The 19,277-nt window shown below is 34.6% G+C and overlaps 1 protein-coding gene and 1 non-coding gene across 4 annotated transcripts in view; both read right to left on the reverse strand.

The window, feature by feature from the left end:
• Positions 1 to 1,728: 1,728 nt before the first annotated feature.
• TRNAT-UGU lies at positions 1,729 to 1,800 on the reverse strand. Its single transcript has one exon. It is a non-coding gene; the product is annotated as a tRNA-Thr (tRNA).
• Positions 1,801 to 2,606: 806 nt separating this feature from the next.
• LOC109154304 (putative late blight resistance protein homolog R1B-17) overlaps positions 2,607 to 19,277 on the reverse strand; it is a 32,373-nt gene continuing 15,702 nt past the window's right edge. Inside the window, exons 5-8 of one of the 3 annotated variants that reach the window (XM_019302124.1) lie at positions 18,658 to 19,062; positions 18,482 to 18,543; positions 2,801 to 3,086; positions 2,607 to 2,692 (exon numbers count right to left, since the gene is read on the reverse strand). In XM_019302124.1, coding sequence (XP_019157669.1) covers positions 2,861 to 3,086; positions 18,482 to 18,543; positions 18,658 to 19,062 — 693 coding nt within the window. In that variant the 3' untranslated portion in view covers positions 2,607 to 2,692; positions 2,801 to 2,860. Of the gene's footprint in view, positions 2,693 to 2,800; positions 3,087 to 3,472; positions 4,972 to 18,481; positions 18,544 to 18,657; positions 19,065 to 19,277 lie in introns of those variants that run through there. The other 2 variants (XM_019302126.1, XM_019302125.1) reach the window with 2 other exon arrangements.

The raw sequence follows: 19,277 nt of genomic DNA on the forward strand, positions 1-19,277 counted from the left end.
TCGCATTTGCACTGGCATTTTGTTCAATCTTAACTATATTAAATTCACCACTATTCACTAATTCATCATGATTGCTTTCACTCAATTCTGTAGTAATTTCACAACCATGATCTTCTTCAATTTCGACTATATTATGGTCTTTATTATCATGGAAAGTAGTCATCATTAATCTATAAAGAAATATATAAAGGGATTAGAACACAAGTAAACCCATGAATAGGAGCATATTTCAGTTTAAAGACTATTGTCACCAAGTACCAAAATAGTAAAAAGAGAAAACATATGAGAGATGAAAAATATAGTCATTACAATGTTCATCATTGTTAGCCACTAACAAAATTATACATATTATGCTCTTAAAATTGAAGACCCAAAACGCATAAATCAAGTTACAAACTCAATCTTTTCACTTTATATCAAAACTATAGTTTTTTAGAGTTTACAAATTAAAATAATAATAATAATAATAATAATAATAATAATAATAATAATAATAATAATAATAATAATAACTTACAAGAGGCATTCAAAAAAAAAAAAAAACTTATAAGAGAATTTCAACAATAGAAAATAGATATAAAAAACAACTTACCTGAAGAGAACTCTTTACTAATAGAATACTGATAAAGATTCAGACAGAGAGAAACTATTGACAGGTTGGGTTCTTCTGACAGAGAAAATTTGGATTTTGATGAATATATTTTCTTACAAGATTTTGCAATTGTTTCTAATAGTGACTAAGGTTGTAATTTAAATTTAGGAGTTTAGAGGTTTAAATAAATTTAGGAGTTAAGATACATATAGAAAATTAGATGATTTTTATTAATTAAAATTAAAGTATTCTTAGTTATAAATATAATAATTTAGAAATAATTTCTTAAAACAAAAAAAGAAATAATTAGATAATGAAGGTATGTTGAATTTTTTTTTACAGGAATGATATTTAGAAATTTATTATTATTATTATTATTATTATTATTATTATTATTATTATTATTATTATTATTATTATTATTATTATAAGTGATACGTACAGGATTAATATTTGTGATACGTGATAATTAAAAATAAAAGAATGGGTTTCATTATTTCTAATTAGATAATTAAATATATAATAATTAAGTAACAAATATGTTTTGGAAAGTAGATATATTTTGTTAATTATAAATAAAAGAGTTTTCTAAAAGAATACAAGTCTTAGATATTTTGCAAAAAAGGACCCAATTAACATTGATTTTATTCTTTAATGATGTGTCATCTCCTTATTCACCGCCAGTGTATAGCATCTATACATTGGCGGTGTATCAAATATTAATCCATATTATATTAGGAAAAATACTTACAAAACACTCACTTAACAATGATAGATTAAAGAAATAGGTATGAAAGACCAAAAGGATAGGTTAATTGACTAAAAGACCTCTAATCAATTGTTCATTTATTACTCCGTACTTAGGGTTGGACACTTCGGATTTCGATTCGGTTTTTTTTTGGTTTCGGTTTTTCGGTTTTAAAAAAATTAAATCAGTCGGTTTAAAAATAGAGTTTGGTTCGATACGTATCGAGGATGGAAAATCCAAAATTTACAAGTATAGCAAGGCTAAATGGATAGAATAACAGCCTATCTAATAGTGTGATTCCAAAATATCCTCCCATCCCCTCTCTCTTGCAGCCAATCAACAAAATATATGGAGTTGTATTTTGTAAGATTTGAATGATTATCTATTGTGCCCCCATGCAGGATTGAACTACAGACCTTCAGTTTACAAGACTGACGCTCTACCACTGAGCTATAAGGGCAAGGTATTAACTACCAAACCAAACAGGAATGCACACATTTACTAAGGAGATTTCTTTTCTCCCTCAGATAATTGCTGAACCTGAGGGACCAGAAAGCAATGAAGGACAAAACCAACAAGAAAATAGTAAGCTAACTAGCCACATCGTTCAAAATAGGAAACAAAAATGCTCTAAGAGGAATACTTTTACACACTACAGCTACTGAGAAGTTCGGATTCGATTCATTCCTCCTATTTAATTTCTTGATAACCTGCATGAAATGAAACAACTATTGCATCATCAGGAACATTTCCGACAAGAGTGATAATACACATGATGAACTAAAAGAAGAACACAGAGGCAAGCTGGTCCACCTTCCCGATTCAATTCAAGAGCTTTTGAGTATTGCAGGTAACAAATCCTTAATTACTGATAAATATAATTTAACGAAAAAAAATTAAGTATGAATTAAAATGATTGGTTTATGCAATGAAACATTATATGCATGTGTCAAATCTTATTATGTCTTGAATGCAGAAAAAAGGTTTGGGAAGAAAGGAACTAAAGTTCTTATGGCTAATGGCTCCGAGGTGGAAGATATAGGTGATTTACGAGAAAATGATCATTTGTATATTTGTTGACTATAGTTTTGGCATTAAAACACCACATGCATCAGAGTCAAAGCAAATAGGAGAAAATACTCCTGTTCTTCAAAAGCTTTCTTCTTGTTCTCAATTGCAAACCATGTGAATGAAACAACAGGCATCGGCAGAGCTCCCCAAAATGGGATTTGATAGAAGCTAAACACCGTATTAGCCGGAGCACAATCTGGCTACTGATTACCCGGGGCTCGACGAAAAATGTTTTCCTTCTAGTCCAGACTCCAAAGCCTTGGCTTTGCACTTCAATTCCCCTAGTAATGACAGAAAAATTATTAAGTTTAAACAAAACTAGAAAGTAATTGGCAATTGCAAAAAGATAAAATGGAGTTTAAGTATAAGTTAGATAGATATATACATACCTTGGCTTTCATAAGTTTATATTAAGCCCAAAATTTAAAAATTCCTCAGTCACTTTCTTCTTAGAGATTACAACACTTTCCTGACCTCTTCAACTCTTTGAATGCATTCAGAGAATTCGACACCATCTTCTTCATATATTTCCTCACACTCTTCCGAGCTTTCAACCTTACTCGATCAGAGCTTCCAACACATAATTCTTTAGAGCTTCCAAAACTTGATTCTTTAGAGCTTGTCACACTTTCTTCTTCAAAGCTTTCCACACTTTCTTCTTCAGAGCTTTCCACACTTTCTTTAGAGCTTTTCACACTTTCTTCTTCAGATCTATCCACATTTTCTTCTTCAGAGTTTTCATTATCTCGCAATTCAACCTTGAAAAGTAATTGAAAATGAGTACAACAATAAACAATTAAATTAATACATGGAATTAGAAGGCAGTAAACTAATATTTTGAAATAATAATGAACAAGAATTAGAGAGAAACCTTAGTTCTAACTTCACGAACACGAAGTGGACAATCTATCGTTCCCTCAAACAATAACTTCTTTGTAGAGGAAATCTGCATTGCAGAAGTCACAAGAAAAGAATAACAACATTCCAACACAATTAACTTCAGTGTTCCAATATTTGCAAAATTAATTGGAACTTGTTTCAATTCCAAACAATATCTTAACACTAGGCGCTCCAAAATTGGCAAACGATTAGAATTTGCATTCCAATATTTGAGATTTGAACGTGAAATGAGAAGTGCCTTTAATTGCCAAAAGCCCTGTTTCGATGGTTCCCACTTTGAGCCACAGAACGCGAAATCTTTTAGTTTAAGCACCTCAAGGTGTGGCAACTTGCCAATTGTGTCCATCTCTTTCCATGGAAGATAAGTATAACGAAGTGTCAACTTTTTAAGGTTTGGGGGAAAACCAATTGGAAGATAAAAGCGCTCAACTCTTCCTACTTCAAACTTCAACTTCTCAAGTAGATGTAAATACACAAGGCTCCCTAGATAGCTAGGCGTCAGTTGGCCTTCAATGTAAATCCCAAGTTCCTTAAGGTTTGGATCCATTCTAAAGTTTGATTTTTTGCCGGAACTAGCAACTTTTAACCAATAAAGAGTTCGTAGATTTTTTTTGACTAAGTGAGGGAGATACTGTGAACATCTCTTGTCAACATGCAAATGCCTCAATCGTGGCAAACCCAAAATATCACATGGCAGATGCAAAGGACATTTTTCGATCCACGAAGTAACTATGAGAGTTTGCAAATTTTTAAGCTTGAAAAATCGAAGCTTGTAAAGAGAACCAATGGCACTTAAAGCCAAGTATCTCAAATGAACCAAATTCGTTATTTCACTAGGCATGCATTGTGACCATTTAACTAATGATAAATCCAATACTCTTAGCAATTTCAAACCTGGGTATACCAACCTACATTTTGAATAGTATACACCTGTACTAAAGCAGAGAGCGGAATGGATTTTATCAGGAGTGCAAATCCCATAACTCGCTTGAGTGATTGGCCAATAACTTGTTTGACAGCTTAACCAACGACTAGCTTTTGGAGCATGATTGTCATTGATAATGCACAAAGTATTCCCTTTTATTGCTTCTCTCACACAAACCTCATGCACTCGATCATGAACTTTACATTATTTAACTTTGCCATCAATACTCACCTCATTAATTTGAACTAGACTTCTGTTAATGAGATCATCCAAGTAACTCTCTGCCACTTCTTCCAAACTCATATTTTTATGTGGCATAATAAATCCCTCCGCAACCCATAAGCTAATTAGTCTCTTAATAGGAATGACGTTGTCTTCAGGAAACACACCAAAATAACGAAAGCAAGCTTTCATGTGAGTAGGTAAGTAGTTGTAGCTCAATGAAAGCGTTGTTGAAATTCTGTTGTTATAATCATATGTATCAACTCTATCCAAAGTTTCCGCAACATCTTTCCATATTTCTAGAGACTCTTTTGTTGTTGCGAAAAGTCCAGCAATCACAACAACAGCTAGTGGTAATCCACTGCAACCAAGAACAATCCATTTCCCAATTAACTCATATTCCCTGGGAACGCATTGGCTTTGCCCAAACACTTTTATTGAAATTAATTCCCAACGATCCTTTAAAGTTTGATACTTCACATGGTAGGGATCTGCACTTAAGTATTTAGCCACCTCTGCAAACCGAGTAGTTACTAAGATTCGGCTTCCATTAGAATTCTTTAGAAAACATCCTTGGATGGCATCCCATGCAGCAGTGGTCCATATGTCATCTAAGAAAATTAAATACTTCTTGCCCATCAAACTTCTGCATAATTGCTCAGCTATCTGAGCCTCATCTATGTTGTAGATTTCACTAGTGATTGGTGAAATACAACGTAATAGACCAATGAGCATCTCTTTGAGGTTATGAACCTGAGACACAACTACCCATGCTCGAATGTGAAAGCTACCAATAATAATTGGATGTCCATAGACTCTTTTGGCTAATGTAGTTTTTCCAATGCCTCCTTCCCCAACGAGTGGCATAACTTGTAGTTTTAGCACAGTGTTTTCAACATATTTCCCACACTTGTGAATGCTACTATTCTTCAAAATGGTGAAAACTGAACTCTCGGAGTATAAAAAAGTGAGCCGCTTTATTATTGTCTCTATATCACTGTCGAATCCTACAATCACTTCATCCTCAGCCTCTAAAGCATTTTGGTAGGTATCCCAAACTGTGAAGTTCTCTTTTTCAGGCTCTAAAGTAGTTATATCTTTTAACAACATGATCAATTTTCCAGCTTCTTCAATATCTCTTACTACTTGTTTCAAGGTCAAATGAAGTTCAGAAGCCACAAATGCAGACTCTCCCAAGTTAACTCCAAAATATACCATTCTCAGTTTAGATTCTATTCTGTAATTTTCATATATTCTAGCAACTTTATCTCGGATTGCTTCATACAGTATCTTAGCGCAGGTGTCCCCGTGATTCATTTTCGTCTTACATTCCTCCAAAAAGTCTTGCACAAAGTAGAGCTTGGCAGACAACAACTTGATTGTTTCAAGCAGTGAAGCATCAAAACACGAAAGTAGTTTGGGCTCCATAAGGTCTTGATCTACTATTTTGATTAGAGTGGTTACAGCATCAAAATCCATTGAACTTGAACCTCTCTAAAGTGTTTCTGGCGGCCAGAACTCATATCAGGCTTATTACTCTCAATTATTGAACAAGAAATGGAATGATTATAACAGAGATGGTGCATGCATGCAAGATGGGTTAAAATCTAATCGAGGTAATACCTAATTTAGCCATGGATTATAGTAATTTTTCTCGATTTAGTCATAAATGTCTTTTTGTGCTTAATTAGGTCATCGACGACTTTGATGATTTTACTCAATTGAGTCTTCTGTTAAGGTAGCTTGGTAATTTCACCTCTATTAATACTCAATTTATTCATCAACTATTATAGTTTTACCCAATTTAGCGTTCGATTATAGTTATTTTACCCAATTTAGTCATCAACTATAGTCTTTTTTTTTTTTTTTCAATTTAGTCCTTGATTCTTATAGCCAAGGACTCAATTACGTAAAACCATCAAATTAAAGTTCAGGACCTAATTAAGCACAAAAAGTCATTTACCACTAAATCGAAAAAAAAAACAACTCTAGTCGAAGACTAAATTGAGTATTAACTCAAATCTAATATGCTGAATTATATATAGTATCCTCAGCAAAATCATTGCATCTTCTAGCTACCTAGTTTCTAAACTTCATGTGATTCAACAGAAAATGCAAAGTTTGTTACCATTACCAGTTTTTCAATTATTTATATGCTGATGGGCTAATATATATATATATATATATATATATATATAAGCCTTCATGAATATTTTCATATATAGTGAACACAATTAAAATATCTAGTATATATAAAATTATTAAATTTTATAGTGAATAAACATGTAGCAAAAAACAAAGGAATTGAGAGGGAAAATGTAATGGTGAGTGAGTTATGCTAAAGTGTATCAAAGTAAAAAAGGAATTCTTCAGTCAAGCAAGAGAAAGTATGAAACATACCTTGAAGAGGCTATGGTCGAGATGGAGTTAGTGAATTGGGTTTGGGTAATATCAGATGAGAGATTGAAGGTCTGAGTTAGTTGTTAAAATTATCAAGTGTTTCTGAAACTCAGATGAAATGTGTGGAGTATAGCAGCAATGATGAGATATGGTATAAGGTCTGAATTATTGATGCATGGGATTTAACTTTTTAATGCAGCAATGATAAAGGATGGGATAAGGTCTGAATTATTGATGGGATTTAACTTTTTCTTGGAGGAATGATAAAAGATGGGATAAAGGTCTGCATTATTGATGGGATTTAACTTTTCATTCAGCAATGATGAAAAATGGGATAAGGTCTGAATTATTGATTGGATTTAACTGTTCATTTTTGTAGGGGATAAAGTACAAATAAGCTACAGAACTATTTGGGAAACAGCAATTAAGTATTTAAGTATCAAACTCAAATAATCTTCAAATAAGCCACTGAACCCTTAAAAAAAAAAAGAGCAGGTTAACTTCCTATTTTTGTTGACTGGATTGCCACATATTTATTTTATTTTATTATTTATTATTATTATAATCTACATGGATTATATCACTTTATTATTATTAGTAACGGAATATTTCGTTAACTATTTATTATTCTTAACTTATTCATTAATTTCTATAAGAAAGATCTTAGGTTCGAACCTCATCCCAATTAAAGTTGATATAATTGTTAAACATATACTACGAATATGTTAAAATGTATTAAAAATAATATAAAATTTTCTTGCATTTACAAAAAAAAAACAAATTTATGTTAATTTTTTTTTTCTTTTCGTTTAATTAATCTTCTTTTGATTATTTAGAACAAAACTTAATATTTCAATTATATGATTTGTATTATTGGAATGATTTAGGTCATTATGTTATTAATATTTTTTGTATGTATTTTTATTATGGTACAATTGTACATTACTTTACAAATATTATACTATTATTTTTTTTATCTCACACAATTGTTCTTATATCATTGTCAGACCAGAGCAACCAGAGTTTTATCAATGCACGAAAACTTCTAAAGAAAGTTGCAAGTTAATTTTTACTATATCATTATAACAATATTTATTGTAACCATATATTTTGAATTATTTATTATCATCCTCTATCGATAGCAATTGTAGCAATTGTCATTAACAAACTCTCAAAACAATTTGTCTCAATAGCGAATGGCAATTAAAAAAAAAAGTGATTTCATTATTGTGGATGAAAAATAAGTACGCCACTTTATTACTCTTTTATTAAATTAAATAAATTAGTAGCTATGACAAAAATAATACATATGCATTAAATTAATTTAAAATTAGATGTCTATAATGTCTTTATTTAAAAAAAAAAAAAACTATTGTCTTACCTTCAAATTTATTAATTTATTTTGTTCACTACATTCTCCATTGTATTCTTTTTACATTATCTTGTAGTTAAATAACAAAGTTATAGTACAAAATATGTTATATATATATATATATATATATATATATATATATAGGGAAGGGTTCAGGTGCGGGGATGACTTCCCGTGCGGTTGTGCGGTTGGACGCACCTTAATCATTAACATAGCGCATCTTAAATACACAAATCACCACGCACCTTAAGTCCACAAACAAAGCACCTTAAGAACACGAATCACACACCTTAAGTACAAAACACAAGCACATTAAGCACAGAACAAAGCACTTTGAGCACAAAACTCACACACTTAAGATTTTAAAATGTCTCACATTAAGCACAAACTCACGCACATTAAGTACAAAACTCACGCACATTAAGCACAACTTCACGCACATTAAGCACAAAACCCACGCACTTTAAGTATTAACTCACAGACCTTAAGTTTCAACAACTACTGACATTAATCACTAACCTCACACACATTAAGCACAAACCCTACACACATTAAGCACAAACTTCACTCACATTAAGAACAAATCTCACGCACCTTAAGCACAAAAGTCCACACTTTAAGTTTAAATAACTACTCACATTAAGCACAACCCCACGCACATTAAGCACAAAACTCACGCACCTTAAGCATAAGACTCACGCATCTTATATACAAAACTCATGCACATTAATCACAGAACCGCTCACCTTAATATTGACCTAGATGCAAAAATTACAAAATTGCCACAGCGTTTTTTTTTTTTAATTTTGATAATCCTGAACGTTGATTTAAGCGAGATGAATGGCCCAGATTAAACACCACAACTGCACCTGAGCACCCTAACCGCACCAGAACCTATATATATATATATATATATATATATATATATATATATATATATATATATATATATATATATATATATATATATATATATATATATATATATATATATATTGGTAGGATATATCCCGATCGACCTAAGATGTACTCAGCGTCATTCAATACAATTCCTTTGCCCGAGCGCTGCAGCGGGAGGACGGTCGGGACCGGTCGTCCACGTAGTCTTGCGTTGGCCTTCTGCTTATAGGCACTCGAACCCGACTGACTGATTCACCTCCTGACCGGTGTTCTGCTCGACCGCCGTACTTTTGCTCCACGTGGAAGCGGTATCGTTGGAGAGGCGCACGTGGCAACACCAGGCGTTGACAGAGGGTAGCCACCCGGTTTTGGCACGTGGATGCCGCGTGGAATACATGCCGATAAGCCGGATGTTGTCTTCGGCGATGGGCTATAAATATCCACGGTGGACAAGCTGAAAGGGACTTTTGGAACAAACCAGAGGCTACTTACAGAGCAGCCCGACCGCAGTCAGTCAGCCCTCGGAGTAGTCATTAGATTGTACTAGGTCACCCCTGTATTTACACTATCATATATATATATATATATATATATATATATATATATATATATATATATATATATATATATATATATATATATATATATATATATATAGGTGTGGGTTCAAGTGTGAATTAAGATATCATGAGAACATGTGCACCTATCTCAGCCGTGCATTTTTTACTAATCGGTGGTTGTGAGTGAAGGTACATCTAGTGGTGTGCGCCGCACTTCAGCGGTGCACCTTCGGCTGGATGTTTGATGTAACAGAATCGAATTCAAATTGTCTATTCTCTCGGATTATCTATTCTCTCGGCAGTGAATCTATGCGTATCTATCAACGTTTCCCGTCCAGTTGGGCGATAGCTCGCATCTCTGGCTTCCTCTCGCTATTGCCGCCCGGTTGTGTGATAGCTCATGGCGCGATCAAGTGGCTCTCGCCGGTCGATGTTGGGTAGGTCTGGGCGTCCGTTCGCACCGCCGGTCGATGTTGGGTAGGTCTGGGCGTCCGTTCGCACTGACGACGCCTTCATCCGCTGGTTCGCGCAAACTCACGGTGGGGAACCGCCCCTTCAAGCGCCGGTCAGGCTCCCGTCCTCCGCGGTCGTCTCTGCGGGGGGTCGTCAAACGTCCGGCGTCGGGGGTTGCGGCTAGGGTTGCTGCCAGGACTCGGTCGGCGCTTCGGAAGACTCTCAAAGGTTAGCGGTGTTTCTCATGTTTTTGAATTCATCTTAATTTTTGTTTGGGTGTGGGCTTTCACTGTGATACCATTTTCCGAGCGGTGTTTGGGGTGGATTAACCGGGGCGTATGGGGTGGGGTAGGTGGTATTGTTTATTGAGATTGCAGAGTTGCTCTCTGCTTATTTGACATTCAATTTTAAGGTATTGGTCTGTATTTAAGCTTCTATGTTTTAAGGTGTAACAAAGACTTATGCATTTGTGTTGTAATCTATCCAAATTAAATGTGCAGTATCAAAAATTGCATGCTTTGGGGTGTGTGGGGTGCTTGGGGAAATTGCATACCATTTTCCGGGAGATGTTTGGGGTGGATTAACTGGGGCGTATGGGGTGGGTTAGGTGGTATTGTTTATTGAGATTGCAAAGTTGCTTTCTGCTTATTTGACATTCAATTTTAAGGTATTGGTCTGTATTCAAGCTTCTATGTTTTAAGGTGTAACAAAGACTTGTGCATTTGTGTTGTAATCTATCCAAATTAAATGTGCATTATCAAAAGTTAAATGTGTGAAAAGTAGGTTGTATCAATCAAAGCATGCAATTTTTAGGATGAAGTCAAGACCACCCTAACAGAATAATATTAGTTAAAACAAGTGCATAAACTAATTGGCCACCCACCGAAAAATGATAATGGGACAGTCTAAAAGTGCTTTGAAAACTAGGAAAATTGAGTGCCTTAACAGAACCTCATTCTCAAGCAGTGCCTTTTTATACTTTAATCACTCTTTCTTGCTATTAATGGTTTACTATCTCGTGAAGTTAAGCTAGATGATTGTGTGTCGAGTATGAGATTAGTTTTTAGGATTGGAGTATGTGTATAATTTAGCTAAGTTGAGGTTCTGTGTTTGGGTTGCATCTACCAAAATTGAGATATATACTCGCTTTACTTTTAATAATGGTTTATATACTTTAATCGCTCTTTGAAGTTGTTAATTAATGGTGCAAAAAGTAGGTTGTATGAATCATAATGGTGTCTAATGCTCACTTGTCCTCGTTGGTGTACCTCAGGTGGGGATGCGCACATCACATGGCTGTAGGAATTGATGATCGAAGTGAGTCGACTGAGGACTTCTACACCCCCCATGGCGGCTTGATGATGTGGAGTATGAAGGATCTCCACGTGCTGTCCATGGTCCCGAGGACTGCCTGTTCTCCCTTATCAAGACGAGGGGGATGCCCAAGGAACTTGTGCGGGTTGTTGGATTACTAACACCAAGTAATACGGTATGACAGTGTTATCCTTGCCCGCAACGCGTCTTTTATCGTGGAAAACATTTATTAGGTGGTTTGATAAACAATGTTGATGTAGGCCTTTGACAAGGAGTTTGCAACCATTTCCGGGGACCTCCTTTCAGTTGCTTCACGGGTTGTTGATATGGTACGGCAACACCCCAATCTAGCTTGTGAACACCAGGATTTCGATCGGGTCACCGCTGCAGCGAAATTACTGCTTGGTTTAATTGTGGAGCCTGCCGCTGAAGAGGATCATCAACCCCCCGTCCCGACGCCAGATGCGCACGACGACCCCATGTGGCACGACCCAGAATTCTTCAAGGAGTTGGATCGACTGGAGGCTGAGGCGTTGGACAATATCGGGGGCGTTGATGCTCCTAGTTTTAGCCTTGGGATGACACAGTAGTTGGCATCGCAGAATCTAGAGCAGAATCGGGCTTTACAAGCAGATGTTACCACACCATCTCCCTAGGTTCGTGCCTAAAATAACTCATTGCCATGCTCTAGTATGATAACTCATTGTCAAATTTCGGATGATAGGTACCTGTTCAGGTGAATCATATGGAGGCCGTATTGCAGCCCTCTCCTCAATGGGTAGCACTCGAGAGGTGTGATGGAGCAGATCGCGGTCGGGAGGGGCCGGTCATCCAGGAAGAATATCCTTCCGGCATGTTTTTTAGGACCACCTTGGGTTACCCTACCATACCTCTACCACCCGTATACGTTGTCTGGTTGTGGGTATTCGGCTACCCACATGGGGACCGGTAAGTGCGTTTCTCAAATCAGAATAATATTGGAAGCATGGTGATGTTTTGATAGCATAGTTGAACACCTGACATTTACGTGTTAGGCGGTACAACATAGTAGAGGTACATTGAACTTGCAAGTAGAGGGAAAAGGGAACTGCTTTTCTATGATTAAAGTGATTTAAATTTTGCTGGTATAGGTGTTGTGCAGGTTTGGCCAGCCACTGGTAGGGGTGTGCAAACTTCGGATAATTTTCGGTTAACCGACCGAACCGACAAAGTTCGGTTAACCGTTTTCGAACCGAACTTTTTCGGTTCGGTTAATGGTTAAAGAAATTTTAAAATTTCGGTTAACGGTTAATTCGGTTCGAAAGGTCGGTTAACCGAATTAACTGAACGGTTAACCGAAGTTTTTAATATATATATAAATAATAATATAAATATAAATACTAATTTGAAGTTATGGATGTTTGGAGTTTATTATTAATGTTTTTGTATATTTTATTATGAATTTATTATGATATGTATTTTATTTTAATTGAATTTATTATTTTAGGTGTTATTTTTAGAATTTTAAATTTTAGCTTTAAAAAGTTCGGTTAATCGGTTAACCGACCGATTAACCGAAAAAAATTTCGGTTCGGTGAATTCGGTAGAGCAAACTTCGGTTCGGTTAACGGTTAAAGGAAAAAAAATTTCGGTTAATTCGGTTCGGTTAAAACGGTTCGGTTAACCGATTGAACACCCCTAGCCACTGGCATTTCCAAATGGGCTTCAGAAAGTGATTGGTGCATTTAGACTGAGGGGGAAAAAGGGACCCCATTATATATATATATATATATATATATATATATATATATATATATATATATATATATATATATATATATATATATATATATATATTTATTTATTTATTTATTTATATTTATATTTATATTTATATTTATATATTTATTTATATATTTATTTACCAAGTATTGTATACAAATATAATAAATATTACGAGTAATATTTTGTTCAATACTTTCACATGTAACCTATGACACACATCTCACATTATAACTACCATTACCAAATATCAACCGGTGCTTGTAAGATAAAGAGTTCATATTACAACTAAGATCTCAGTCATATACACAACAAGGTAAATCTATAGCTTGCTACACCATAATTTCATTGCATGATGAATCCCTCTATACTACCACCAGTAACCCAATTCCACATGACAAACTACTAACCAATAAAAAAAAGAAAAAAGAAAAAAAAGAGGACATATACTGAAGATGAAGACAATGACAATGCTATCCAAAAAAGAATTAAGAAGAATTAGAGAACTTTAAACCAAAAGTAATATTTATTTAGACTATCGCTTTTAGACTAAGTATTTAGACTAGCGTTATTATAAAGTTGCAAACATTTATTTGAGTGACAATTATAATCAATCTCTCATATAATATCTTGCATTTATATACTTTAAATTACCAATTTACATAAACAAATTCAACATTTATTTAACTATGCATGAACATTTAATTTTCTATATAATATTGCATTGATATATATATACTTTAAAATACTTATTTAAAAATAATCATTGGACATTATTCCATTCGCGCAAAGCGCGTAAAAAGTGTCATCACATAACATAATAATTGACTAACTTTTCATTTTGTCATTATTATATTCTCCTAATTATTATTATTATTATTATTATTATTAAGACTAATGGAGTATGGAAATCATTAATGAACTTTTCTTTAAATTATTATTAAGAGTAGTTATTAACTTAGGTGATCTTAACTTTACCGGACTAATTCTAAACCTATAGAATTTTGTCCCTAGAGTTACTGTGAAAGTAAATCGCGAGTCGCGTAACCAGTTATGCGTGCATATTCTTGGGCATTTTTTCCGTACTGTCGCCTCCAACCATAACCTGTAAGTCAGGCGATGAACCAACTACGCTACTGATTAACACATACTTTAGGTATATAATTTAACACATACCTCATGCACTCAATCATGAACTTTACATAATTTAATTTTGTCGTCAATGCTTAGCTCATTAATTTGAACTAGACGTCTATTAATGAGATCATGCAAGTAACTCTTTGCCACTTCTTCCAAAGTCATATTTTTATGTGACATTAAAAATCCCTCTGCAAACCCATAAGTTAATTAATCTCTTAAGAGGAATGACATTATCTTTGGGAAACACCCAAAATAATGAAAGCAAGGTTTTAAGTGACATGGTAAGTAGTTATAGCTTAATGTAAGTACTTTTGAAATTCTGTTGTTATTATCATATATGTATCAACTCCATCCAAAGTTTCCGCAATATCTCTCCATATTTCTAGAGAATCTTTTGTTATTGCCAAAAGTCCAGCAATCACAATAACTGACATTGGTAATCCACAGCAACTAAGAACAATGCATTTGCCAATTAACTCCTATTCCCTGGGAACAAAATGGCTTTGCCCAAACACCTTCGTTGAAAATAATTTCCAACGATCCTCTACAATTTGATACTTTATGTAGTAGGGATCCACAAAGTATTCAGCACCTTTATGAACCGAGTAGTTACCAAGATTCGGCTTCCATTAGAATTATTGGAAAATATCATTAGATGGAATCCCATGCAGCAGTGCTCCATATGTCATCTAAGAAAATTAAATACTTCTGACCCATCAAACTTCTGCATAATTGCTTAGCTATTTGAGCATTGTCTATGTTGTAGATTTCACTTGTTATTGCTGAAATACAACATAATAGACCAATGAGCATCTCTTTGAGGTTATGAACTTGAGAAACAACGACTACCGACGCTCTCATGTGAAAGCAAGCAATATTTGTTGGATTTCCATAGACTCTCTTGGCTAATGTTGTTTTTCCTATGCCTCATTCCCCGACTAGTGGGATAACTTGTTCACGGCTGGAAATCTCGCTATTTCCGTCCAACAAAAATGTTGGACGGTAAAATTTGTAAAAAATCACAACTTTGAGTTGCAAATAGGGATGGACGAAAAGTTGGATGGAATTTCCGTCCAACATTCACGCGTTGGACGAAAGTTCTGACCGACACTAAATGTTGGACGGAAATGTTGTCCTACCGTGGTTGAAAAATTGAATTGACCGGTTGGTGAAATGCAAAATGATAGGTGTTATTATATACCGTCCAACATTGTTATTGGACAGAAATTGAAATATTAAGGGGGTGTTTGATTGGATGGAAAACATTTTCCATAGAAAATGTTTTCCTAAAAGTGAAGGAAAATGATGTTTTATGTTGTTTGGTTGGGTGGAAAACATTTTCCATAGGAAAAAGTTTTCCTTAAGGATGAGGAAAACAATTTCCTAGCTCATGCTAGGTATTTTGTTTTCCACGGAAAAGATTTTCCATGGAAAACTAACATGACAATTTTATCCTCAACATTCTTTATTAATTGCTCTTATTATTATTATATTATTATTGTTGTGTAGGGTTATATTTGTCATTATACTCATTATTCATTACCATTCCAAACTTAACCAAACAATAGAATTCATATTCCCAGTAATTTCTTTTCCACCAACCAAACAATGAAATCTATTTTCTTGGAATTTATTTTTCATGGAATTTCAATTCCATTTCCCTTCAAATATTTTCCAGCGAACCAAACGAGCCCTTAAGTGTTTGGGCGGTAAGAATCCTCATTATTATTATTATTATTATTATTATAGAAATGAAAAACTGGAAATAGGGAATGAAAATTAGAAAACTGGAGAAATGGAAACATAGAGATAAAAAACTGGAGAAATAGAAAAATAGAAAAATATAAATGGAAAAACAGAAAAATGAAGTAAACGACCCCTAAATCTTTGGGCCCTCCTGCTCGCTTAATTAAAAAAATACATTTCCCTCTAAAACCAAAAAAAAAAAAAAAAAAAAAAAAAAAAAAAAAAAAAATCATTCCCTATAGTCGTTTCCCGTGGCAAACTCTTCTCTGCTCACAGCGCAAACTCTTCTCTGCTCACAGCGCAAACTCATCTTCTCAGCACCATTGAACAACCTAGGGAGCGGGAAATACATAAATTTTGGTCGATACTCTCTCCATGTTCACTGACCGCCGTCTGGCAGTCGCCACTTCCTCTGCCACAACCACTGACGACTATCGCTCATTGTCTCCGACAGAAACGTCGCCGCCAAGGTCTGTCATTGCTTCGGTCGTCGCTACGTGCTTCCTCTTGTGGTCGTCGCTTCCTCGCTGACTGCTTCCTCTCCGCCGCGTGGGTGGTTGTTGTGTCGGTCGTCCCCGACTGGCCGATTGTGCAATTGCGAACTGTTGCAACGATTTCCGCTGCTTCTTTCGTCTTTCCAAGCTGGTTAGTTCTATTACTCTAAATGTTAAACCCTAACACTAAATTCCTGATTTCAAAAAAATCCTAATTCCATTTATCTCTAAATCCTAATTTCATTTTACCCTAAATTATTGCATTTACAATTTCTTGATTTATATAAAATTTTCTAGTACTACAAAGCTTGATATGTGTTCTCTTTGCTTTACTCATGTATTTACAATATCTTTGCTTTATATAGCTTGATATGTGCTCTCTTTGTTGTACTCTGTAGATTATTTTCTTAAGCAATTTTCTTGTGTGATATTGCTTTATATTAGCTGATGATTGTGCTGAGTTTGAAAATATCTGATGGTGGTTGTCAACTTGTGAAGAATACTAATGGAACTTAGAATATAGGGGATCCTAAGGGAAATGATTGTGCTAAGTTTGAAGAATATGATGGTGGTGCTCTCAGGGACATCTTTAGAAAGGAAGATGTCTCTTAAGTTGGAAGAGTATCTAAGGGACTTCAAGTAGTTCAGGCATATTTATTATATTGTTGTCAAGTGCCAAGGGTACAACTATTTGCATTAACCTTTTGGTGATTCTTTTGTTTTGATTATCTTTCATCTTTTCTTTACTTAGGTTGTTCACCCAATACATCAAAGTTTTTACTTGATTTTTGAACACAAAAAAAGGCTTAAAGAATAATATGGTTAGTTTTCTTCTGTCAGCTTACACTTTTAAATACCAGTTTTATATCTTCACTGCATATTTTTAATTAGCATATTTTCACTGCAAGTAAGAATAGAAGCCAAATCCCAGTTCATCTGATCTGTGTATATGTAAACTGGAATGTAAAATGGTTAAAGGCTAAACAATTTATGGGAATAGAGAACACTAGCAAGGCTAATTAGTAATTAGTTTTATGGTTAGTGTTACCCAAAGTAGCTGCAAAATTAGTAATTAGTTTTATGGTTAGTGTTAACAACGTTGTTTCAGCACAAGGTTTTCAACATATTTCCGGAACTAGTGAACGTTACTATTCCTCAAAATGGTGAAAACTGATCTCATAGTGTGAATAACAGAGGGGCGATTATATTTAACTTTTTAATAATGGCATATATATATATATATATATATATATATATATATATAGATCAGAATCTGTTATATATTGTTTGTATGAAAATGTTTTATATAACAAATGAAAACATTTTCATAGCATTGTGTGTAATTTGTCCAGCATGAATGCACACAATCTACCATCGAATTTGTGTGGTAGCTTGTGTCCATTTATGAGGGGTCTCAAGGGACTAACGGGAAGAGGTGGCATTAGTGGGGTGAGCAATTCGGTTCGATTTACTTAAACCAAACTGAATTAGTAATATACCAAAAAGCATTTGAATATGTTGTAAAAGAATACTGAATTGAACAGTGGACTGTTACAACTTAGCCATGGTGAGATCGGAGCAGAAAAAACATCATAACACATTAACACACAACTGAAATTGTTGAGATCACCATCCCACCAATCTGGATTGGACTGGACAAGCTAAGTCGCTAAATATGTCAACATCATCAACATTAGCCAGTGCATAAACTCATGAAAGGCAACATACCTGAGAACTTACAAGCTTTTCATAAAGTGAAGTTCATGCAAATTCAATTGCAACACATCAGAATAACTTTTCCTCAGTCACTGCGCGTTCTTCTTCAATGCACTCACCAGAATAAGTCCTTCAGATATGTCATCACACTCTTATCAACATTCATCATTTCTTCTTCAGAGCTTTCAACACTTTCTTCTTCAGAGCTTTCAATAACAGGCAATTCAACCTTGAAAAGTAATTGAAAATGAGTAAAAAAAAGAAGCAAATAATTAATGAATACATGGAATTGGAATAAAGAAAACTAATATTTTGAAATAATGAACATGAATTAGAGAGAAACCTTAGTTCCAACTTTACGAACACGAAGTGGAGCCTTTCCCTTTAATGTTTCGCTTTTTGCAGAAGAAATCAGCATTGCAGAAGTCACAAGAGAAGAATAACAACATTCTAATACAATTAAATTTAGTGTTCCAATTTTTGCAAAATTAGTTGGAACTTGTTTTAATTCCCAACAATATCTTAAAACAAGGCGCTCCAAAACTGGAAAATGATTAGAACTTGCATTCCAATGATCGAGACTTGAATGTGAAATAAGAAGTGCCTTTAATTTCCGAAAGCCTTGCTCCGATGGTTCCCACGTTGGGCCACAAAAAGCGAAATCTTTTAGTTTAAGCATCTCAAGGTGCGACAACATGCCAATTGTGTCCATCTCCTTCCATGGAAGATAAGTATAACGAAGTGTCAACTCAGGGCCATCCCTGGGCATGTCTGCCCAGGGCCGGCGCACAGGGCCCCCAAAATCTAATTTAAAAAAAAAATTACGTATATATATACCGATTCACAAATTCAGCGTGAAGTTTCAAACAAAGCCAAGCGGTGTAGCCGACAAACGCAAACGGCAAACGGCAAACGGCAAACATATTACCCTAGTGGCCTAGTCCCTAATTAGCTCATGAATTA

Source organism: Ipomoea nil, unplaced genomic scaffold, assembly GCF_001879475.1.
Source record: "Ipomoea nil cultivar Tokyo-kokei standard unplaced genomic scaffold, Asagao_1.1 scaffold2616, whole genome shotgun sequence".
NCBI classification, from domain to species: Eukaryota; Viridiplantae; Streptophyta; class Magnoliopsida; order Solanales; family Convolvulaceae; genus Ipomoea; species Ipomoea nil.